Source organism: Equus przewalskii, chromosome 21 (assembly GCF_037783145.1).
Source record: "Equus przewalskii isolate Varuska chromosome 21, EquPr2, whole genome shotgun sequence".
In the NCBI taxonomy this organism is placed as follows: domain Eukaryota; kingdom Metazoa; phylum Chordata; class Mammalia; order Perissodactyla; family Equidae; genus Equus; species Equus przewalskii.
This window is the reverse complement of record NC_091851.1, coordinates 44098776-44115722: the sequence shown is the minus strand read 5'-3', so window position 1 is coordinate 44115722 and position 16947 is coordinate 44098776. Positions and strand designations below refer to the sequence as shown.

Here is a 16947-nt window from a genome sequence, read left to right as displayed (position 1 = left end):
TTCTTTTTGGTGGCACACACGGACTCATAAAACGCCAGAGGTTGGCTTTTTAAGGATGAAAATATCAGGGCAACTTGAATGGGTCGGAGGTTTGAGGTGTTCGAGATAGATGCGTTAATTAACCTCGTTGCCATAGCGACTAGGTGAATGTTGCCAGAGTGAAAAGGGGGCAAGCTGTGGGGGTGGGGGGTCCTCTGGCCTCCCGCCACCGATTGCCATCCTGGCAGGAACTGATCTGTAAGTGGGCCTTGTCCTGCTGGCCACCAGGAAGGTGGGCCAGTCTGCTTTCTCCCGACCCCGTACTGTGAGGGGTCGTCTTCCAACCTGTCTGCCCCTCGAGGCAGCCACAGAGCCAGGGGACTTAGGGCATCGAGTTGCGGGACAGTCCAGCTCTAGATTAAGGCCGAGAGGGAAGCGGATGCCAGAGCTCCCCTTTGGGTGGGGGCTGCGGATGGAGAGAGAGCTTGGCCTGCCTCCCTGCCCCCCACCCAGCCAGGCCCCTCCCCCTGAAAACTATTGTCGTCGCTGTTGACCCAGCTACAAAGCCATAAATTTCCACCCTCAGCCCCACAGTCATCAATCTGCCCTCTGGGTTTTACATGGTAGGGGGCACAAAAGGTGCGGAGGGGGGCTTGGGGTGGGCGTCCGACCAGATGTCTCCTGGGATGCCTGCACTGCATCTCATTCCTGCCAGACCAAGCAAATCCGGGTGTCAGTCTGCCCTCTCGGGGGTGGGGATGGGACGTTTCATCCGCAGGAGACTGCCAGAGAAAGTATGTCTCCACACTCCAGCTTCTTGGCCTGGTCCTTTCATTTCTCCCCCCGACAGCTGAAACCTACAGGCAGGAGTGGTCTGTCGCGCTGCGGCTCCCATTGTGCTGGGCACGGGTTATGACCGGCTTCGTGCGGCAGCCACACGGTGACCCGCGGCCCAGGAGTGCCATGCTTCCCCCTTCATCATTTTAGCCTGAAACCCTGTGATGCTCTTCTCCATGGAAGAGAGAAGTAGGCTGAGTCTGTAGTTTTTTGAGTTCTCTGGTCAGTGAGGTCTCTCCCTGCTCCCCAATGACCGTAATGTCCATTTTTAAGGAGAAAAAAACAAAATGAAGTATTTTGAGGGTAAGGGTCCTTTTTTCAAAAAAGCGAGAGACCAAACCAGCATCTCCAAGTTGGTGATGCACGCAGACACGCCACTGGCCCGGCTCCGTCCACGATGTTCCTGAGCGGGGATGGTCCTTTAGAAGGATGGGCTGTTAAATATCGGATCCTCAGGCTGGCAGACGTGTCTGCGCTGTAATTGGGTCTGTCTTGGAGTAATTAAAGGCAAATGATTGTATTAACCCGGTCACCAAGCCGGCGTGGCGCAGAGAAGCGCGTGGCACCAGGATTGATGTTTCCCTCCAAAAAATTGGCCTTTCTCAGCACATCAAAAACACGCTGTTGGCTTCAGTTTTGGGGGGCTTTTTTTCCCTGCATTTTTGATAATTGCTCATCTTTCTCCCGGTCTTCGATTTCTCTTTTTAAAGAGCAGCGGGAGATCCCCGTCCCCTCTGACATGAGCAGCTTCGGGTCGCGCAGGGAGGGGTGAGCTGTGAAAGCCGAGCTTGAGGGTATGCGTGGTGCCGACGCCAGAGAGCCCGCAGCTTGGGAGAGAAGATGGAAAAAAGTCTGCTTTTTAAAGCTCAAATCTGGGAGGCCTGGCCTTTTTTTTCTTCTCTGAATAGTTGGAGAAGCGGTGTCTCGGCGCAGCCTCGGTGGCTGCCTTATTTAGGAGGCGAATCGCTGTTCATTTGTCAGGCAAAACAGATGTGGCGGGGAGACAACATCTATTTTCATAATTCGACACAAATCTGGTGAGCCGCCTTCCTTTTCAGTGGGGCCTGCTCATGCAGAAAGCCCGACTCCCTGGCAGCGTTTCCCAGAAATATTTATAGCTCGTCCATTGAACTTTCCTTCCTCCAGGAGGACCTGCTTTCTGCTGGCGACTGGAAGCACGGGCTCTTGGGGGCAGTGGGCGCTGCTGCAGCAATTAGAAAGAGATTTGTTTCCAGTGGAGACGTGGGGTTCCCAGCTGGTCAGAGGAGTTGTGCCTCACCCCATCCGTGGGTCTTCTCATCTTCTGAGCGTGTGGGCTGTGAGCTCAGGGGCCCTGCTTCCCCATCACTGTTAGCTCCTCGTTGTCAGCAGGGGCAGCTGGAGGCTGGACTTGGCGGGGGGTCGCTCTGGGCAAGCACATTGCACCCCGACACTCCAGGAAGACCCGAGACCTGGGCCCCTAGTCAGTGGGGAGTTTGTGCTCAGGTTTGCAAGGGAATTGGAGGGGGTCATGTCCCCATTTTGTGGATGAGAAGACCAAGGCTCAGAGAAACAGCCTGCCTCTGAGGTCTGTGGCCGACAGACATGGAGCTGGCCACCTGGCTTTGAGGTGGGGTTGAGGTCCTGTTCAGATGCTCCGAGCCCAGCTGCACAGCTGCAGCCTTCACTGCCCAGTAACCTCCAGCCCGGTGTAGCCAGGTCTGTCTAAAGGTGCAGGTTCTGTCGGGAAGAGGGCGGGCTCCAGCGTGTGGGGAATTGGCCATCCCCTGTTCATCCAGCCAGTAGTTGAGCTCCTGCCGTGGGCCACTGAGGGAGCTAGAGGTGGGTGGTGATGGAGGACACCTGTGGACCTGTGCCTGCCCCCACGGAGCCGAGACTCTGGGGGCGCGCAGGCAGTGGACGTAGCTTCAGATACTGGGTGTGCCAGGGAGGGGCTCAAACAGGGTCATGTGACTGTGCCTGGAGGTGGTTGTGGTGGACGGTGCGGGGGTTCAGGCAGACCTCTCGGAGGGGCTGACAGTGTGCCCAGACTTGAGGGGTGAGATGGAGCCAGCGATGGGAAGATCGAGGGCAGAGGACCTGGGGGAGGGGGAGAAGTTCAGGGGGTGGGGTCTGCTGGCTGTGGCACCTGGAGGAGGGGCTGACTGCATTCTAGGAAGTTTCTGATCCACTGGGAGAGCCACGAATGGTCCGGTTTGGGGAAACTGGCTGCAGGGCCTATGGAAGTGGCTCCATACTATTTCTTATAACCGTATGGGAATGTACAGTTATCTCAGAATAAAAAGTGCTGGAAAATGTGAAAGGTCTGGGCGGGCCCCTTCCCTTCTCATCGCTAGGACTGCAGATCCTTTGCTGTCCTTATATCATTGGCGCTCAGGAAGAGAAAGCTCCAGATAGCTTCTCTCATTTTCACCTGCAAATGGTAGGATCCGAGACCGGGGGCTCAGGGAAGCTTGCACGCTGCCCCTTGTTGCCCTGGCAGGAAGGAGGCCCCTGCCAGGGTCAGGGTGCCCTCCAGGTCTCAGGCAGCAGCTGGTTTGGAGGGCCTAGTGGGTCCCAGTGAGGCTGGGGTTTCTTGTTACCACCAGAGATGGGAAGCAAACACATCTCCCCCAGGGCAGACATCGCTAACGCATCCCAGCACGCTTTGCTGTGGGCCTGGACACAGCCTCAGCTTCTGTCTCTGGTAGAACCTCGGGGGCATGGGTGGGGGCACCCAGGCCCAGGGCTTGTGGGAAGCCGTGGTTCAGCTGGAGAACTGGGAGTGGAGAGAGCCATGCAGCATCCCCCAGCCGGTCAGAGGGCCCAGCTTTGCATGGCTGCCACTCTCTGTGCAGACGAATGGAGCCTCTGGCTTCTTAGAGCGGCCAAGTGCGTTTGGGTCCAAGGGCGCACGGACAGTGACTGCCCCTTACACAAAGGGTAAGCTGGGAGTTGTCCCAAAGCCCAGCCTTCCTGCGGGCTGACAGTCCCGATTCAGACCCTCCGGTGGCTGGTCTTCCTGCTCCTTCCCCCAGAGAGGGACCTGTGAACAATGCTCCCGTGCACGCGGGGGCTGCTCCCCCTCGCTTCACTTACTCATTTACTCACTTCATAGACATTTGTTAAGCACCTACTGTGTGTCTGGCACAGGCCGTGCGTCTGTGATCAGAGTACCAGCAGCAGCTCCGACCTTCAGAAATATATAATGCAAGTGTTAAAAGAGCAAGCTCGTTTCCCTAATTTGCCTGCTTTCAAATCAAACTTTTAGCCTAGGTGGTAGTTTATTATCCTTTAAACCAGCCCCCTGTGACTTAAGTCTTGGCAGCTGTCTTTGTGTCGGGGCCTCATTAGGAGTCTGGCCGCCCGGCTGGCGTTGACCGAGCAGCCCGTCCGGTCTGGGTGCTGTGTATCGTCTGCTGCCTGGGGTCTTAGCCAGTCCGGAGTTTCTAAACCTCGGCACCAGTGGCGTTTGACGGTCATGCTTCCCTGTGGGGGCGTCCTGTGCACCGTGGGAAGTTCGCAGCATGCCTGGCCACCCCCCACGAGATGCCAGTACCACCACCTCCCCGTTGGGACAACCACAAATGTGTCCAGACGTTGCCAGCTGTCCCCTGGTGGGCAGAATCGTCCCTCGTAAGAACCTGCGTTAACCCTGAGAGCCTGCCCTTGAGGTGGCTGCATGTGGCAGGCCGGCGATCTCTTCATCTGTCAGATGCAGGTGATGCCAGGACTTACCACGTGGCTGGTGGGGAGCCTTGAGTGGCAGAATGCGCTTAAAGCTCTTGCACAGCTCGGCTGAGCCCTAGTAGCTGAAACTCTCCCCACTGGTGTGTCTGATCGGCGCAAGTCCTTCCTGCATTCCCATCCGACCAAGGTTCCTGGGGCTTGCGGTGAGCGTGAGCCGCTCCACGCCACGTGCTAGACCCACCTCGTAGAGACGAGCAGGGTCATGGCCCTTACCCTCTGGGGTGGTGCGTTGCACTGACCCCGACCAGGTGCGCCAGTGCAGGCAGCTAGTACTTAAGGGACTAGGAGGCTGGCACTGGGGAGCTCTTTGGCTCTGAGCAACTCCCTTCCCCTCTCTGGTCCATCCTTTTTGCATCTGACCCCTATTGAGGGCTTCCAAGCCGCTGCCTCCCCCGGAGACCCAGCATCTACCAGGCTTGCATTCTTCCCAGGCTCCTTCACAACCCCAGTCGCTTCAGGGATCTCAGCCACTCGAGGTGCCAAGCGCCCGCCCCCTTCCTCTGCCGTCTGCCAAGATCACTTTAAATATTAGGCTCCAGCCTTTGCTTTCAGTACGTCTGGGGCTTCAGTGTAAGAGTTTGTTTAACAAGTGGTCCCTGCACTGGACGAATGAGAGCCTGATGGAGATCAGTGATCCGCAGCCGGGCGCTTGTGATAAATACCGAATCCTGCAGATCCCAGACCCCCAGCTGCGAGAGGCCCATCAGCCTGTTGGACGTGACGTGTGGGGCTCAGGGTGCTGTGTGGAAGGGGGTTCCACAGCAATTCCCACATGTGGCCTTGTTTGGAAAACCACGTTGGAGAGTGATAACCTGAATTATTTTCAAACTCACATTTTCTGTGCTGTCTCTGCTCACATACACGCACACCACTGCCCCCAGGAGTGTGTACCACACAGGTATGTGTGCCAGGCTCCAAAGCAGATAACTCGTCACACCCTCGTTCCGTGTCCCACAGGCATCAATCTTCTTTCTTGCTCTTGAATGTGACAAACTTTTCTGCCTCAGGGCATTTGCATTGGCCGTTCCTTTGGCCAGGAACTACCTCCCCCAGCTTTCCTCATCTTCCAGGTCTCGGCTTAAAGGCCACCTTCTCAGAGAGGCCGTCCCTGACTCCCCAACCAAGGAACCTCCCTCCCGAGCACCCCACTCCTCACCCCCATAGTATCTTCCCACACCGATAGCTCCTGCTGCTGCTTAGTGTATTTACTAGCTCAGTGTTGGTCCCCCGCAGTTGGCTTGAGCCCTGTGGGGGCAGACAGCTCCTGAGCTAGCACAGGGCAGGTGTGGACCCCCAGAGGTGGAGGACGGGCACTTGTTGCTGGTCACTCCAGCTTGGTTTCGGTGTCCTGAGAAGATGGCTGAGCTGTATTCAAGAGGAGGACACTCAACGAAGATGCCCTTGTCCTTCAAAGATCCCGGCAGCCCCTGACTGTTCTGCCTGCGGTGGCCACGGGCAGCGGAGTTTGCGCTCACCTTATCATTGGTGATACGTCGGTGCTTTCCAGTGATGCTTTGCCTTGGGAGTACAGTGCCACTTTGATAGGTTGTATTGGGGACACTGATTGTACTGGGATACAATACTTCACAGCAGGGGAACCCGGGCTGCCCCCCGCCCCCTGGGAAGAAGTGGGAGGTCCTTTGCTCCTTGCCATGGGGAAGCCGATAGGAGCCAGTGCTCAGAGGTGACTTAAAGTCTTTCTCCATTTCTAAATTTTAAATGGCATGTTTAGAATTTAATCTTCAAACCTGGGAGCCAGACCTGCAAGTTGAAAGATGACAGCCGAGAGATGGTTTCATTTGGCTGGCTGCACAGCCAGATGGCAGGTGCTGTGAGCGGGAGACGGGAGGAGGCTGGGGAGGCGAAGCGGCTTCTGTTTCAGCTCTTACCCTCCCCCTATGGTAAGCACCCCCAGCGCCAGGCCTGGGCCAGGCCCCGGGGATCGCTTGAGGCTGCTGGTGTTGCCCTCCGCCAGGGAGATGCCAGGGCCCGAGACACGGGGCCCCTGGACTCTGCACTTTTTCTTTAAACTTTTCATTGTGCGATCATTGTAGATTCGCATGCAGATGTGAGAGAGAATACAGAGAGAGCTCTTGTACTCCCTGCCCGGCAATGACATCCTACATGGCTGCGGCACAGAGGCCACAGCCAGCAGGCCCACAAGTGGTGCACTCCATCGATGCTCAGGTTCCCCAGTCCATGCCCTCATCAGAGGGAGTGTGTGTGCACGTGTGCGCGTGTGTGCCTGTGTGTGCATAGGGTTAGTTCCACGCAGTTTGATCACGTGTAGCTTCGTGTGACCCCCGCCCCAGTCTAGACACAAAACAGTCCCATCGTTCTACCCTTTCACGGCCACACCCACCTCCCACCCACTCCCTCCCTAACTCCTGGCAACCAGTAATCTGTTCGTCTCTGTAATTTTGTCGTTTTGAGAATGTTATATAAATGGAATCATAGAGTATGCAGTCTTTTGAGAGTGGCTTTTTTCACTCGGCGTCGTTCTCTGAGGACCCGTCCAGGTTGGCGTGTGCACCCACAGTTCCTTCCTGCTGCGAGCGGAGTTCCGTGACATGGATGTGCCACAGCCAGTTCACCCACGCGCCTGCCGCCGGGCCTTGGGGCCGCTTCCAGGCGGGCTGGTGTGGAGGGCGTTGCGGTGGGCAGTCACGCTCACGCTTCTGAGTGAATGTCAGGCTTCGTTCCCCTGGGGTCGGAGCCCAGGCTGTGGTTGCTGGGTCGGGTGGTAGTTGCACGTTTAATTTAGTGGAAGATCCTCACTTTTCTCCAACACCCGAGCATCCTCTGGCTTCTGGGAGAGGTGTGAGTCCCGGCCAGTGGACCTTGGACGTGAATTCCTTCCTCCTTCAAATGTTAATTGAGAGCAGCGTATTGTGCTGGGCACTTAGTCAGCCACCAGGGGAACAAGGTAAACAAGGGCCTGCTCGGGGCTTTCCTGCTGGGGAGGTGAAAGCAGCCCGAGCGGGCAAGCTGACTGATAAAGATGGTAGTTCCTCATAGTCGCCAACACTTAGGTGCTTTCCTCCCTGTGGGGCGCTTGCCGGGCACTTTACAATCCTCACACAGGCCGACCAGGGGGCTGTTGTTTGCCCCACCGTGCAGATAAAGACACAGAGGCACAGAGAGCCAGAAGGGGACAGAGCCGGGGTAACCAGGCTCCTAACTGGGCACTGCACTGCTCCTCGTGGCCATGACAGGCCGTCAGGAGACACAGGGTGAGGGGAGAGGTGAGTGCATGTGGGATGGGGCAACTAGAGGCCCCTGAAAGGCCATGCAAAGATCCTAGGACAAAACTGCATGTGCTAAGGTCCTGGGGTGCGAACAGGCAAACACCCTGTGTGGCTGGAGTGTGGTGAGCAAGGGAGGGAGACGGGAGGTGCAGGCATGAGGCTGAGCGTGAGTCACTGATTCAACTGATGTTTTTAAAGAGTTGCTCTGGCTGCTGGGTGCTGAGCAGACGGGGGCGGGGGGGCAGTGTGCCTTGGAGGAAGCAGGGAGATGGGGGAGGACACGTAGCAAACCTTTGGCTCTTGAGGGATGACCCCCACGTCTCTCCCAGCCTCTCAGCCTGGAGCGGTACCACCCCGCCCAGCCCCCCGCAGGGGCCCCCAGTCGGTGATCAGCTCCATCTGGAACACAGCGTGGGGTGACGTCTCCTCATGGCTGAACCTGCCTCTGAGCTGCTCTCCCTGGCTCTGCCCTGCTAGGGCAGGAAAGAGGACCCAGGCCAGGCGCCGCCTTGACCGTGTGCACCCACCTTAGGCTCCCCTGTAGGTCTGTCTCCTGATGGATTCCTCTGGTTCCTCGATTTTTCTTGCCGTTTCTCTCCTCTCTCCCACCAGTTATCATATAAATTGAATTTGCCTGCTCCGTATCAGCTGCTCCAGATGATTAATAAAGGTGCACTGGTGTCCTCGTGCCCCTCACGCCGTGCCTGGTCTGGCGAGGCCGCCTGCTGTTTAACCAACGATGGCCACCTTTATTATGCCCTTGCTGTGTACCAGCTAGTGCTGGGGGAGCGAGTACACAGCCACGAGTTCAGTTAACCCTCAGCCATCCTGGGAGGTTTTACTGCCATTGATCCATGCTTTATGATGGGGACACTTAACACAAGGGGGCCAAGGAGCCACCCAAGGCCACACGCCCAGGAAGCAGCAGTGTCTGGATTAGAATCCAGAGCCGGGCTGCTTGCCTCCCCCGGCTTTGCCGTGTCCCCCTCTCAGAGCAAAGGTGCCTCCATGAGCTGCTGCTGCCCTCGGAGAACAGTTGGTCAGAACCTTGGTCTTTCCAGCATCTAGGATTGTCTGCCCCGGAAGATAGTATTTCACAAGGAAGTGACACCAAGGGCTGGGGCGGCCTGGCCCGTCGGGCGGGGCTGGAGCCCTGGAGGACGGAACTGCCCTCTGGGAGCAAGAGGAAGAAAAAGAAAGAGGAAGAGACTCCTGCGAGTCAGCAGATTAGACCCCAGACAGACACACGGGAGACACCCAGACAGACAGACACCCTGAGAGAGCGGGGCACAGACGATCAAAGACGGGAGACAGACACACAGACGCCTGCGGCAGATGCTGGGGCCCTCGGAGAGGCAGACAGACATTCGTTCTCCCGCGGGGACGTCGCCCCCCAACCTGAGCTCCCAGCCCCCGCCCCCTATGGCCAGGCGGCCCGCTCAGGGGCCGACTGTCAGCGTGTCCAGCACTGTTTCCTAGAACCGTCCCCAGAAAACTGGAAAACCGCCTCGCAGCAGGAATGCCTCCTCCGGGACCCGGGCTCCTGCTCGGACCCGAGTCCCACAGAAGGTCTGAGCCACATCGTAGCACTTGTGTCACGAGGAGGCGACCTTCCGGCCCTGTCTGGCCTGCGATGGGCTCGGGCCTGAGCACCTGCTGCTCCTCCTGGGGATGAGAGGAGGGGCAGAGCAGGAGGGACTCTGTCACTCCAGTTGTCGGGGCCGCCAGGCGGCGTCGGCTTGTGGTTGTGGCTTTGTGTCGAGTTTCTTAACTGCTCTGTGGCGAGAGCGGTGATTAGGACACCAGGCTTCCGCGTCCCGGCCTGTGCGAGCACGGGCACGTAGTCTCGCCTCTCCGAGCCTCGGATTCCCCGTCCCTGACGTGGGGGCCCCTGGGCCTGGGACGCTCCTGGAGAGCAGCTGAGAAAGCTCAGACGCCTGAAACCTCCGACTGGCGCAGGAGACGCGGAGAGCGCGGGCTGTGCCTGCCGTACCTTCGTGGTTGTGCGAATGGTGGGAGATTTCAGACCACCGATCGTCTGTCCCGGAAATGAATCCAGCCAGGTTTCTGGGGTCACAGATTTGAATCCTGCCAGAGGGGAGGACAAATCACAGTGGGATTTAAAGTGCCTCGGCTCCCGGGGTCCGGCCGCGAATCCCCGGCCCTGGCACAGGGCCCGGCACTCAGTAGGACCGCAGTAAATACGTGCTGCTTGAAAAAATGGCTGGGGCTGGAGTGTCCCTGAGGGTCATTGCAGACACAGAGGAGACTGTCTCATGGAAATGAAATCAGAGCCCCAGCATCGTGCCCGGAGACTGAGGACAGGCTGCTGGCTGTCCGTCTGTCCCGAAGGAGTGCGTGTGTGTTCCCTCGGTCCGACCCCAGGGCAGGTGTCCTGCCTCCACAGCTCGCAGCCGGTTTCCTGCATCCAACTCCGTCTGTCCACGGTGTGGGGGCGCTCAGGCTGCCCTAACGGGCAGGGGCTTAGACCACAGGCATCTCTGTCCCCACAGTTCTGGAGGCTGGGGGTCCACGGTCGAAGTGCCAGCAGATTGTCTGGAAGGGCTCCCTTCCTGGCTTGGAGATGCCCGCCTTCTCGCTGCGTCCTCACGTGGCCCTTCCTAGGTGTGCGCGGAGGGAAAAATCGAGCTCTGTGGGGTCTCTTCCTGCAAGATCACGAACCCTGTAGGATCAGGGACCTACCCTTATGACCTCATGTAACCTGATTGCTTCCTTAGAGGCCTCGTCTCCAGATGCAGCCACGCTCCAATGGGGTTTTGACATGTGGGTTCTGGGGGGACGCAGATGTTCAGTCCCTAATCCGCGGTCCCCTTTCCTTCTGATCCAAGTGGAGGATTCAGGAGGGCAGATGAGAACTGCCACCCTGCAAATTGTTCCCTTGCACCAACCCCCATGGCAGCCGCCACTCGTAGGGTTTCCTGTGAGCCCGGCACTGTGGGAACCATCTTCCCACAAAATTCTCACTTTGGTCCATGAGGGAGGCCCTTTCTGGCCATGGGGTCTGAAGGTGGGGAAGGGAGCCTGGAGTAGTGCATGACACCTCCACGTCAGCACCTCGAGCCCCCACCCTGCTCTGGAGGTAAGGGGCTCCTCGCTGCTTGGCTGACCATTTATTAACCACTGCTAGTTTCTTTGTCGCCTGAGTACTGTGGTGGGCTGGACACCAGTGAGAGGCCAGTAAAGGGGACACTCTCTTCCTTGGAGCTGGGATCCCTGATGGTGATGGCCTGGGCTGGCACCGTGGTAGGATGTAAAAGTTGCTCTGGGGCAGCCAGGGGTGGGCTTTGAGGGATGAAGAGGAGTCTACCAGTTAGAGACTGGCAGAAGGGCTCCTGCCAGCCAGGCTTGTGCTGGCTGTGAGGAAGCTGCAGGACAAGGAGACAGCATCCTGACCAAGTGGCCAGATTAGCAGTGCAAACAAGAAGACAGACGGGGGAAGGCTCTGTCTGACACATACCTTTTCTTGGAAGTCGTAGCAGATATTCTGCGTGGTATTTACAAAATGAACCAGCACTTCTGTGGGAGAGCTTAAAACTGCCAGAGAGAGCTGGAGGAGGAAGTGGCCGCAGGGGCTGGGGCAGAAGCAGGCCCCCGAGGTCTGGCTGCAGGAGGAGAGAGGGCGTGCCGGCCGGTGGACCAGCCTGGGCAGAGGCTCAGTATAAGGGAAGCAGAGATTCTGCTCACAGCGCAGCCAGGATGCCGGCGGGCCGAGAGGCACGTGCGGGCCATCAGGAGGCGATTGGCAATGGAGGCAGGAGGCTGGGGTGGGCAAGGCAGGTGGCCTTGGTGGGTGACAGCTGGTGTTCATCGCCCACTTCATCTGCGTGACTTGAGGTGTCTGCCTCTGCTCCTCCAGATGAGGAAACTGAGGCACAGAGAATGAAATAACTTCCTCATGTCATGTCTGGCCACCGATCTGGAGTTTGGATCCAGGCTGACCAGCTCCAGGTCTCCTGCTCGCCACTGACTGCCCCGCCCCCCAAGTGTTCACTGACTCGGATTCAATGTGGGGGCGCCCATCCAGGCCCTCACACCTTCTCCGGCCTCTCCTGACGTCTGGGCTTGGCCATTAGTCCACCTCCTGCCTCTGCCATGGGTGAGGCTAAGAATAGAGGGGCCCCTCTCGGTCCTGAAAGGCAGGGCCGCACCAGGGTCGGCACTGAGATCCCTCCAGCCATGCCCGTCCCGGCCAGGCAACCCTCTGAGGCCCTCCAGCACGCGGCCTCATCGAAAGAGGAGCTGTGTTGTGGCGCCCGATTCAGAGCGGAGCTGTGTGTCCCAGAGGCTTGGAAACGGAGCCCCGATTCACGGCCCTCTCCTGGCGCAGCCGTCCGGGCTCCTGTCGGGAGCACCAGGCGCTTGAGGGTTGGTAACTGAGAGAAACGTCTGCTGGTTTCCGGGACGCGCTCGGTGCCTCATGAGTGGCGGGGGCAGGCACGTTCGGAAACTCACACGAGCGCACGTGCCTGGGTCTTTCCAGTCTGTTAATTAAGAGCTTTTAGGGGTCGGCCCCGTGGCCGAGTGGTTAAGTGCGTGCGCTCTGCTTCGGCAGCCCAGGGTTCGGATCCTGGGCACAGACATGGCACCACTCATTAGGCCACATTGAGGTGGCGTCCCACATGCCGCAACTAGAAGGACCCACAACTAAAAATATACAACTATGTACTGGGGGGATTTAGGGAGAAAAAAAAAAGCAGGAAAAAAAAGAAGATTGGCAACAGCTGTTAGCTCAGGTGCCCATCTTTAAAAAAAAGAGTTTTTAAATTAAAATGATGAATGCTTGTTATAAAAATGTGAGCACTACAGAAATAAAGAGTAAAAGGTACAGTCTTTCTCTTCCAGAAGTAGCCGTCATTAACAATTTGGTTTTTATCCTCATTTTTGCTGTGAAAATGGGTCCATTTGGTATATCCTGTTCCAGTTTCGTTATTTCTGCTCAACAGCAGATACTAACATCCATCCGTCGTCAGACCTGCAGACCGGTGGTTCTCAGCGGGGGACACCTCTGCTCCCCAGGGGACAGTGTCTGAAGACAGTGTGGTTGTCACGACTTGGGGGTGAAGGTGCTGCTGGCACCCAGTGGGTGGAGGCCAGGGATGCTGCTAAAGAGCCTGTGATGCCCAGGACGCCCCCGCCGCAGAGGGGCACCCAGCAGTGTCAGTAGTCCCGAGGGTGAGAAACCCTGCTGTAGATTGAGGCCTCTTTTCAGAGGCCCCGTTGTCCTCCACAGTGTGACGAACCAGGTTTGTCTAGTGGGATTGAGATGGTCTGTGGTATCCTTAGACATCCATGCTTTTCGGCCCTTCTGTGAATTTTTCTGTTGGATAGGATCCTGGAAGTTAAAATTGCTGGGTTGAAAGGGAGCGTGCATTTTTAATTTTGATAGGTACTGCCAAAATGCCCTCCAAGAAGATTACGGCCGTCAACACCAGCGCCGCAGACAGACTCCCTCGCTCCCCGCTTGTTCCCTCCTCTCCTCAGTGAACAAAATGCATCTGATTTATTTTAAATGACTTTCCGTGGCACCTCCAACGTGTCCACTGATGGAAACGGCTCTCTCCGCGAATTCACTCCGTTCTGCCAATAACTCCCAAACGCTGATTGATATTTTGCTGACAGTGGGTGTTTAAAGATATTCGATGTCGGTGACAATAGAAAGAAAAAAATCCCATTAGTTCTTTCCATTTGGATAATAGCAGAAACGATAAAAGGCGAGCTTTGTCTTTCGAACTGAAGGAGTGCTTCATCACGAGGTTCTAGAACAATCAGACAGGCCCTTGGGTGTCCCTGGAGCTCTCGTCTCACCGTCCGGCTCCCACACGCGCTCTCAGGCCCCGCTCTCACCTATCGCACACCTGCGGGCCCTCCGAGGCCACCTCCCAAAAGATGACCTCAGGGTGCGTGGGGTGAAGCCCCAGAGAGGATGCGGCTCCGAGCGCTTCTGCCACTTGGGTCTCAGAAGGCGGTTCACCTGTAACCGCAAGCCAGGACAAGGTACCAGTTGAAAGGATTTGTGAGTTAACGATTCGTCAGCAAAATCCTTTAAACCTGGCCCTGTATTTATTGTTTCATTAGTGCACCTTGACTCTGTATGGTCCCTGCACTTCCGGATGCTTCTGCCTCCGCTGGGACAGACCAGAAGACAGCCTCCTCTGTCTGGCTCCGTGGGGGACTACAGAGCTGAGTCCTGATGCCCGTCCCGAGACGCTCTTGAGAAGAGGGGAGGAGACAGTAAGGGTTCAGTGGGTGATGCCCATGTGCTCGAGAGGGGGAGGGCCAGGCCCAGCAGAGAGGTGCGTGTGTACACATGTGCGCAGCTGTGTGTGCATGTGTGTGTGTGCGCCCAGTGGGGAGTATGGGAGGGAGAGTCAGCCGGGGAGAAAAGGCTGGAAGTGGCCTCCAGGCAGAGAGCATGGCATGAGCTTGGAGAATCTTCTGTCGTCCTGTTTGCTCCACAGCAACACGCAGGCCAAGGACGCCCTCCTCTCTGGAGTGGCCGTCAGTCCAGCCCCATGTGGAGGAGAGACAGGGAGCCCCTGCCTCGCCGGGCAAGCTGCAGGCGAGAGGAGGGCAGCCCCAGGGCGTGATGCCGCCTAGTGTCACCGTGGGCTCCTCTGCCAGGGGCACCTGGAGGGGTGGTCAGACCCCTCCCTGCCCTCCGAGGGCAACCCCACCTCAGTGTCTCATCTCCCAGAGGAGCTTGACCCAAATCCCCGAGAAGTGCTGCTGCCAGACACGGGCTGACAACACCTCTGCTGGGACACCACCTGGGAGGCTCGTGATGGGGCCAGCTACCTGTTTTGGATGCTGACAGATGCTTCTTATGTCCTTTTTTTTCTCTTTTACTGTAAGTGAAATGATGTGTGCTCGGACATGCTGAGCACTCAGAAATGTGTGTTAGGTGGAGGGTCGTCCCCCGTGGGCCCTCCCCAGGGTCGCCATGACTGGTGGGTCCGTGTGTTTCCTGCAGATAGTCACCCATAGATGGGGTCTGTATGTAAGGTGCACTGTTAGTTTAAAATAGACACATTTGCTGATTCTTAAACAAAAACAGGCTCATCCTATTCAGTGGTTTCTCCTGTCTGTTTGGGGCTCTTTTCCTGTCAGTGCACACAGGTCTGCTGGCTGTGCCTTCCTGGGCTGAGGCAGCCCCTTTGGGGGATGCTGAAGTGGTCCCCAGTATTTTGCCCTCTCGTGCAGACCTGCATTGGGCCTTCTTGACGCTTAACCTGTGCACACGAGAAAAAAGGTGACCGCTTATGCAACGTATTTATTGTCCATCTGCCCCAGGGACGGTGCTGTCTAGGTGCTGGGGACACAGATAGTAAGCAAAGAGTTGCCCCTGGTGACCCTGGCGTTCTAGTAGGGAGAGGCAGGAAGTGAACAGTTAGCCAGGACACAGAGCATTCCGGATTGGTGCTCCAGAGAAAGACAAAGCAGGCACAGAGCCTGGGTCCTGGGGTTTGGGGCAGAGCACTGTTTCAGACAGCGAGAGGAAGTGATATTGGAACAGAGACCAGAAGGTAAGGAAGGGAAGCAAGCATGTGGATGTGGGGGGAAGATCCTTCTAGGCAGAAAGAAGGGCATGTGCAAAGGCCCTGAGGTGGGGCTGTGCTTGGTCCTTTTACAGAACATGCGGTCAGAGCAGAGTGAGTGAAAGGGAGTCCCAGGAGAAATACACATGGAGATAAATGCCCGGAGGTTGACCTGCCTGGTCTAGGGTTCTCCCTTGAAGGTTCTGAGATTGCCATTTCACTCCACAGAGGTGCTGCCAGGTGATGCTGTCCACAAGCTATGGCGCTGGCCAAGGGGAGCCACTCTGGGGGGCCTTCTCCAGCCGCTGTGGATTTGCAGGGCCCCGGCCCAGCTCTGTGTGGGGTGAGGGGACAGGTGTGGCCCAGGACCTGGAGTTCTTGGTTCCAGGGCTTCCCTCCTGGAACTGCTGGCTCAAGATCAACCCATGGGTTCTTACCCCACCACGTGAAGTGGGAACTGGGCCGTCCCTCCATTGCTTTCCCCAGAGGAGGACACTGGTGATTTGCCTAAGGTCACAGTAAGTGGCAAAGCTGGGATTCAAACCCAGGTACCCCCAGGGGCAAAGGCAAACCTCATGTTCCTAACCTGCGCCCTAAATGCCGCCATGAGCAGTGGCACAGGGCGCCTCGGGCCCTGCTGCATGGCCTGGTCCTCACCCCTCAGAAGCCAGTGGGTGGCTTGCTTCCTCCCGGCACTGATGACACGGGACAGTATCTCAGGGTCGTGCTCAAGTCCCAGTGCCCAACTTGGCACGGTGTCAGCACTGGGAAGGTGGTGCAGTCTGTTTTCAAAAATGAGCAAAGTGGCCTGGACTTGCTCCCCACCTCCCAAACCTCACGAGAAAGACAGATCCATCTTTTTACCTAGAAACAGGCTTACCCTGAGAAATAAATGTGCCGTCGGGGGCTTTTGAAATGGCACCAGGAGCGATCAGAAAGTTATTCCTTTGACGTCTGGTTCAATTTTATTTGAAATTCTCGGGGGGAAAGGAGCTGGGTCCCCATGCACGTGCACTGGGGGTGGGGCGGGGGGAGGGCAGGACCTCAAGTGGCAGGAACCCCAGGCAGGCCGGGCTCCAGGGCTCCGCGGAATGACAATGAGGCCCACCCCGGCCCGTCTCATCCAGGCAGGCCTAACAAGATTAGATTTTCATAAATTTCAGACAGCACCAATTCCTAATTCCTCAGTGTGCGGCCAGGAGGCCAGACAGGCCGCCTGCACGGGCTGCTTGTTAACCAGGAAGCACACCGGCTGCCCCTGCGCCGGGAGCAGACACGGGGGGAGGGCTGGGCGGCGAGGGGGTCGTCTGGTCTGGAAACCTCCTGTGGGCTGGCAGGAGCCAGGTGGACTCTGGCCCAGCTCTCCAGCTGAGGAGGGAGAAAGGAGTTCCAGCACCGCGCCGGCGCGCTGGTTATTAACCGAAACCTCAGGGACAGTCGTGGCTGCTTCCAGTACCTGGGGCTGGGCACGTTCTTCACACACACAACCCATTCCACACCAGCCCCCTCCCCACTTACAGCTGGAAGCAGCCGAACCCGGGTTGGAACCAAGCCTCTGGCTCTACGCTTAGGTTGGGATCATGGCTCCATCACCAAGA

The 16947-nt window shown here is 57.4% G+C and overlaps 1 protein-coding gene across 2 annotated transcripts in view; it reads left to right on the top strand.

Moving 5' to 3' along the window:
• The window catches only part of PMEPA1 (prostate transmembrane protein, androgen induced 1), a 58517-nt gene that overhangs the window by 25035 nt on the left and 16535 nt on the right, over positions 1-16947 (top strand). The window contains exon 1 of one of the 2 annotated variants that reach the window (XM_070589630.1): positions 5151-5175. The exons of the other annotated variant lie outside the window; for it this stretch is intronic. Within the exon in view, the coding sequence (XP_070445731.1) occupies positions 5166-5175 (10 nt within the window). The 5' untranslated portion in view covers positions 5151-5165. Of the gene's footprint in view, positions 1-5150; positions 5176-16947 lie in introns of those variants that run through there. 2 annotated transcript variants of the gene reach the window in all.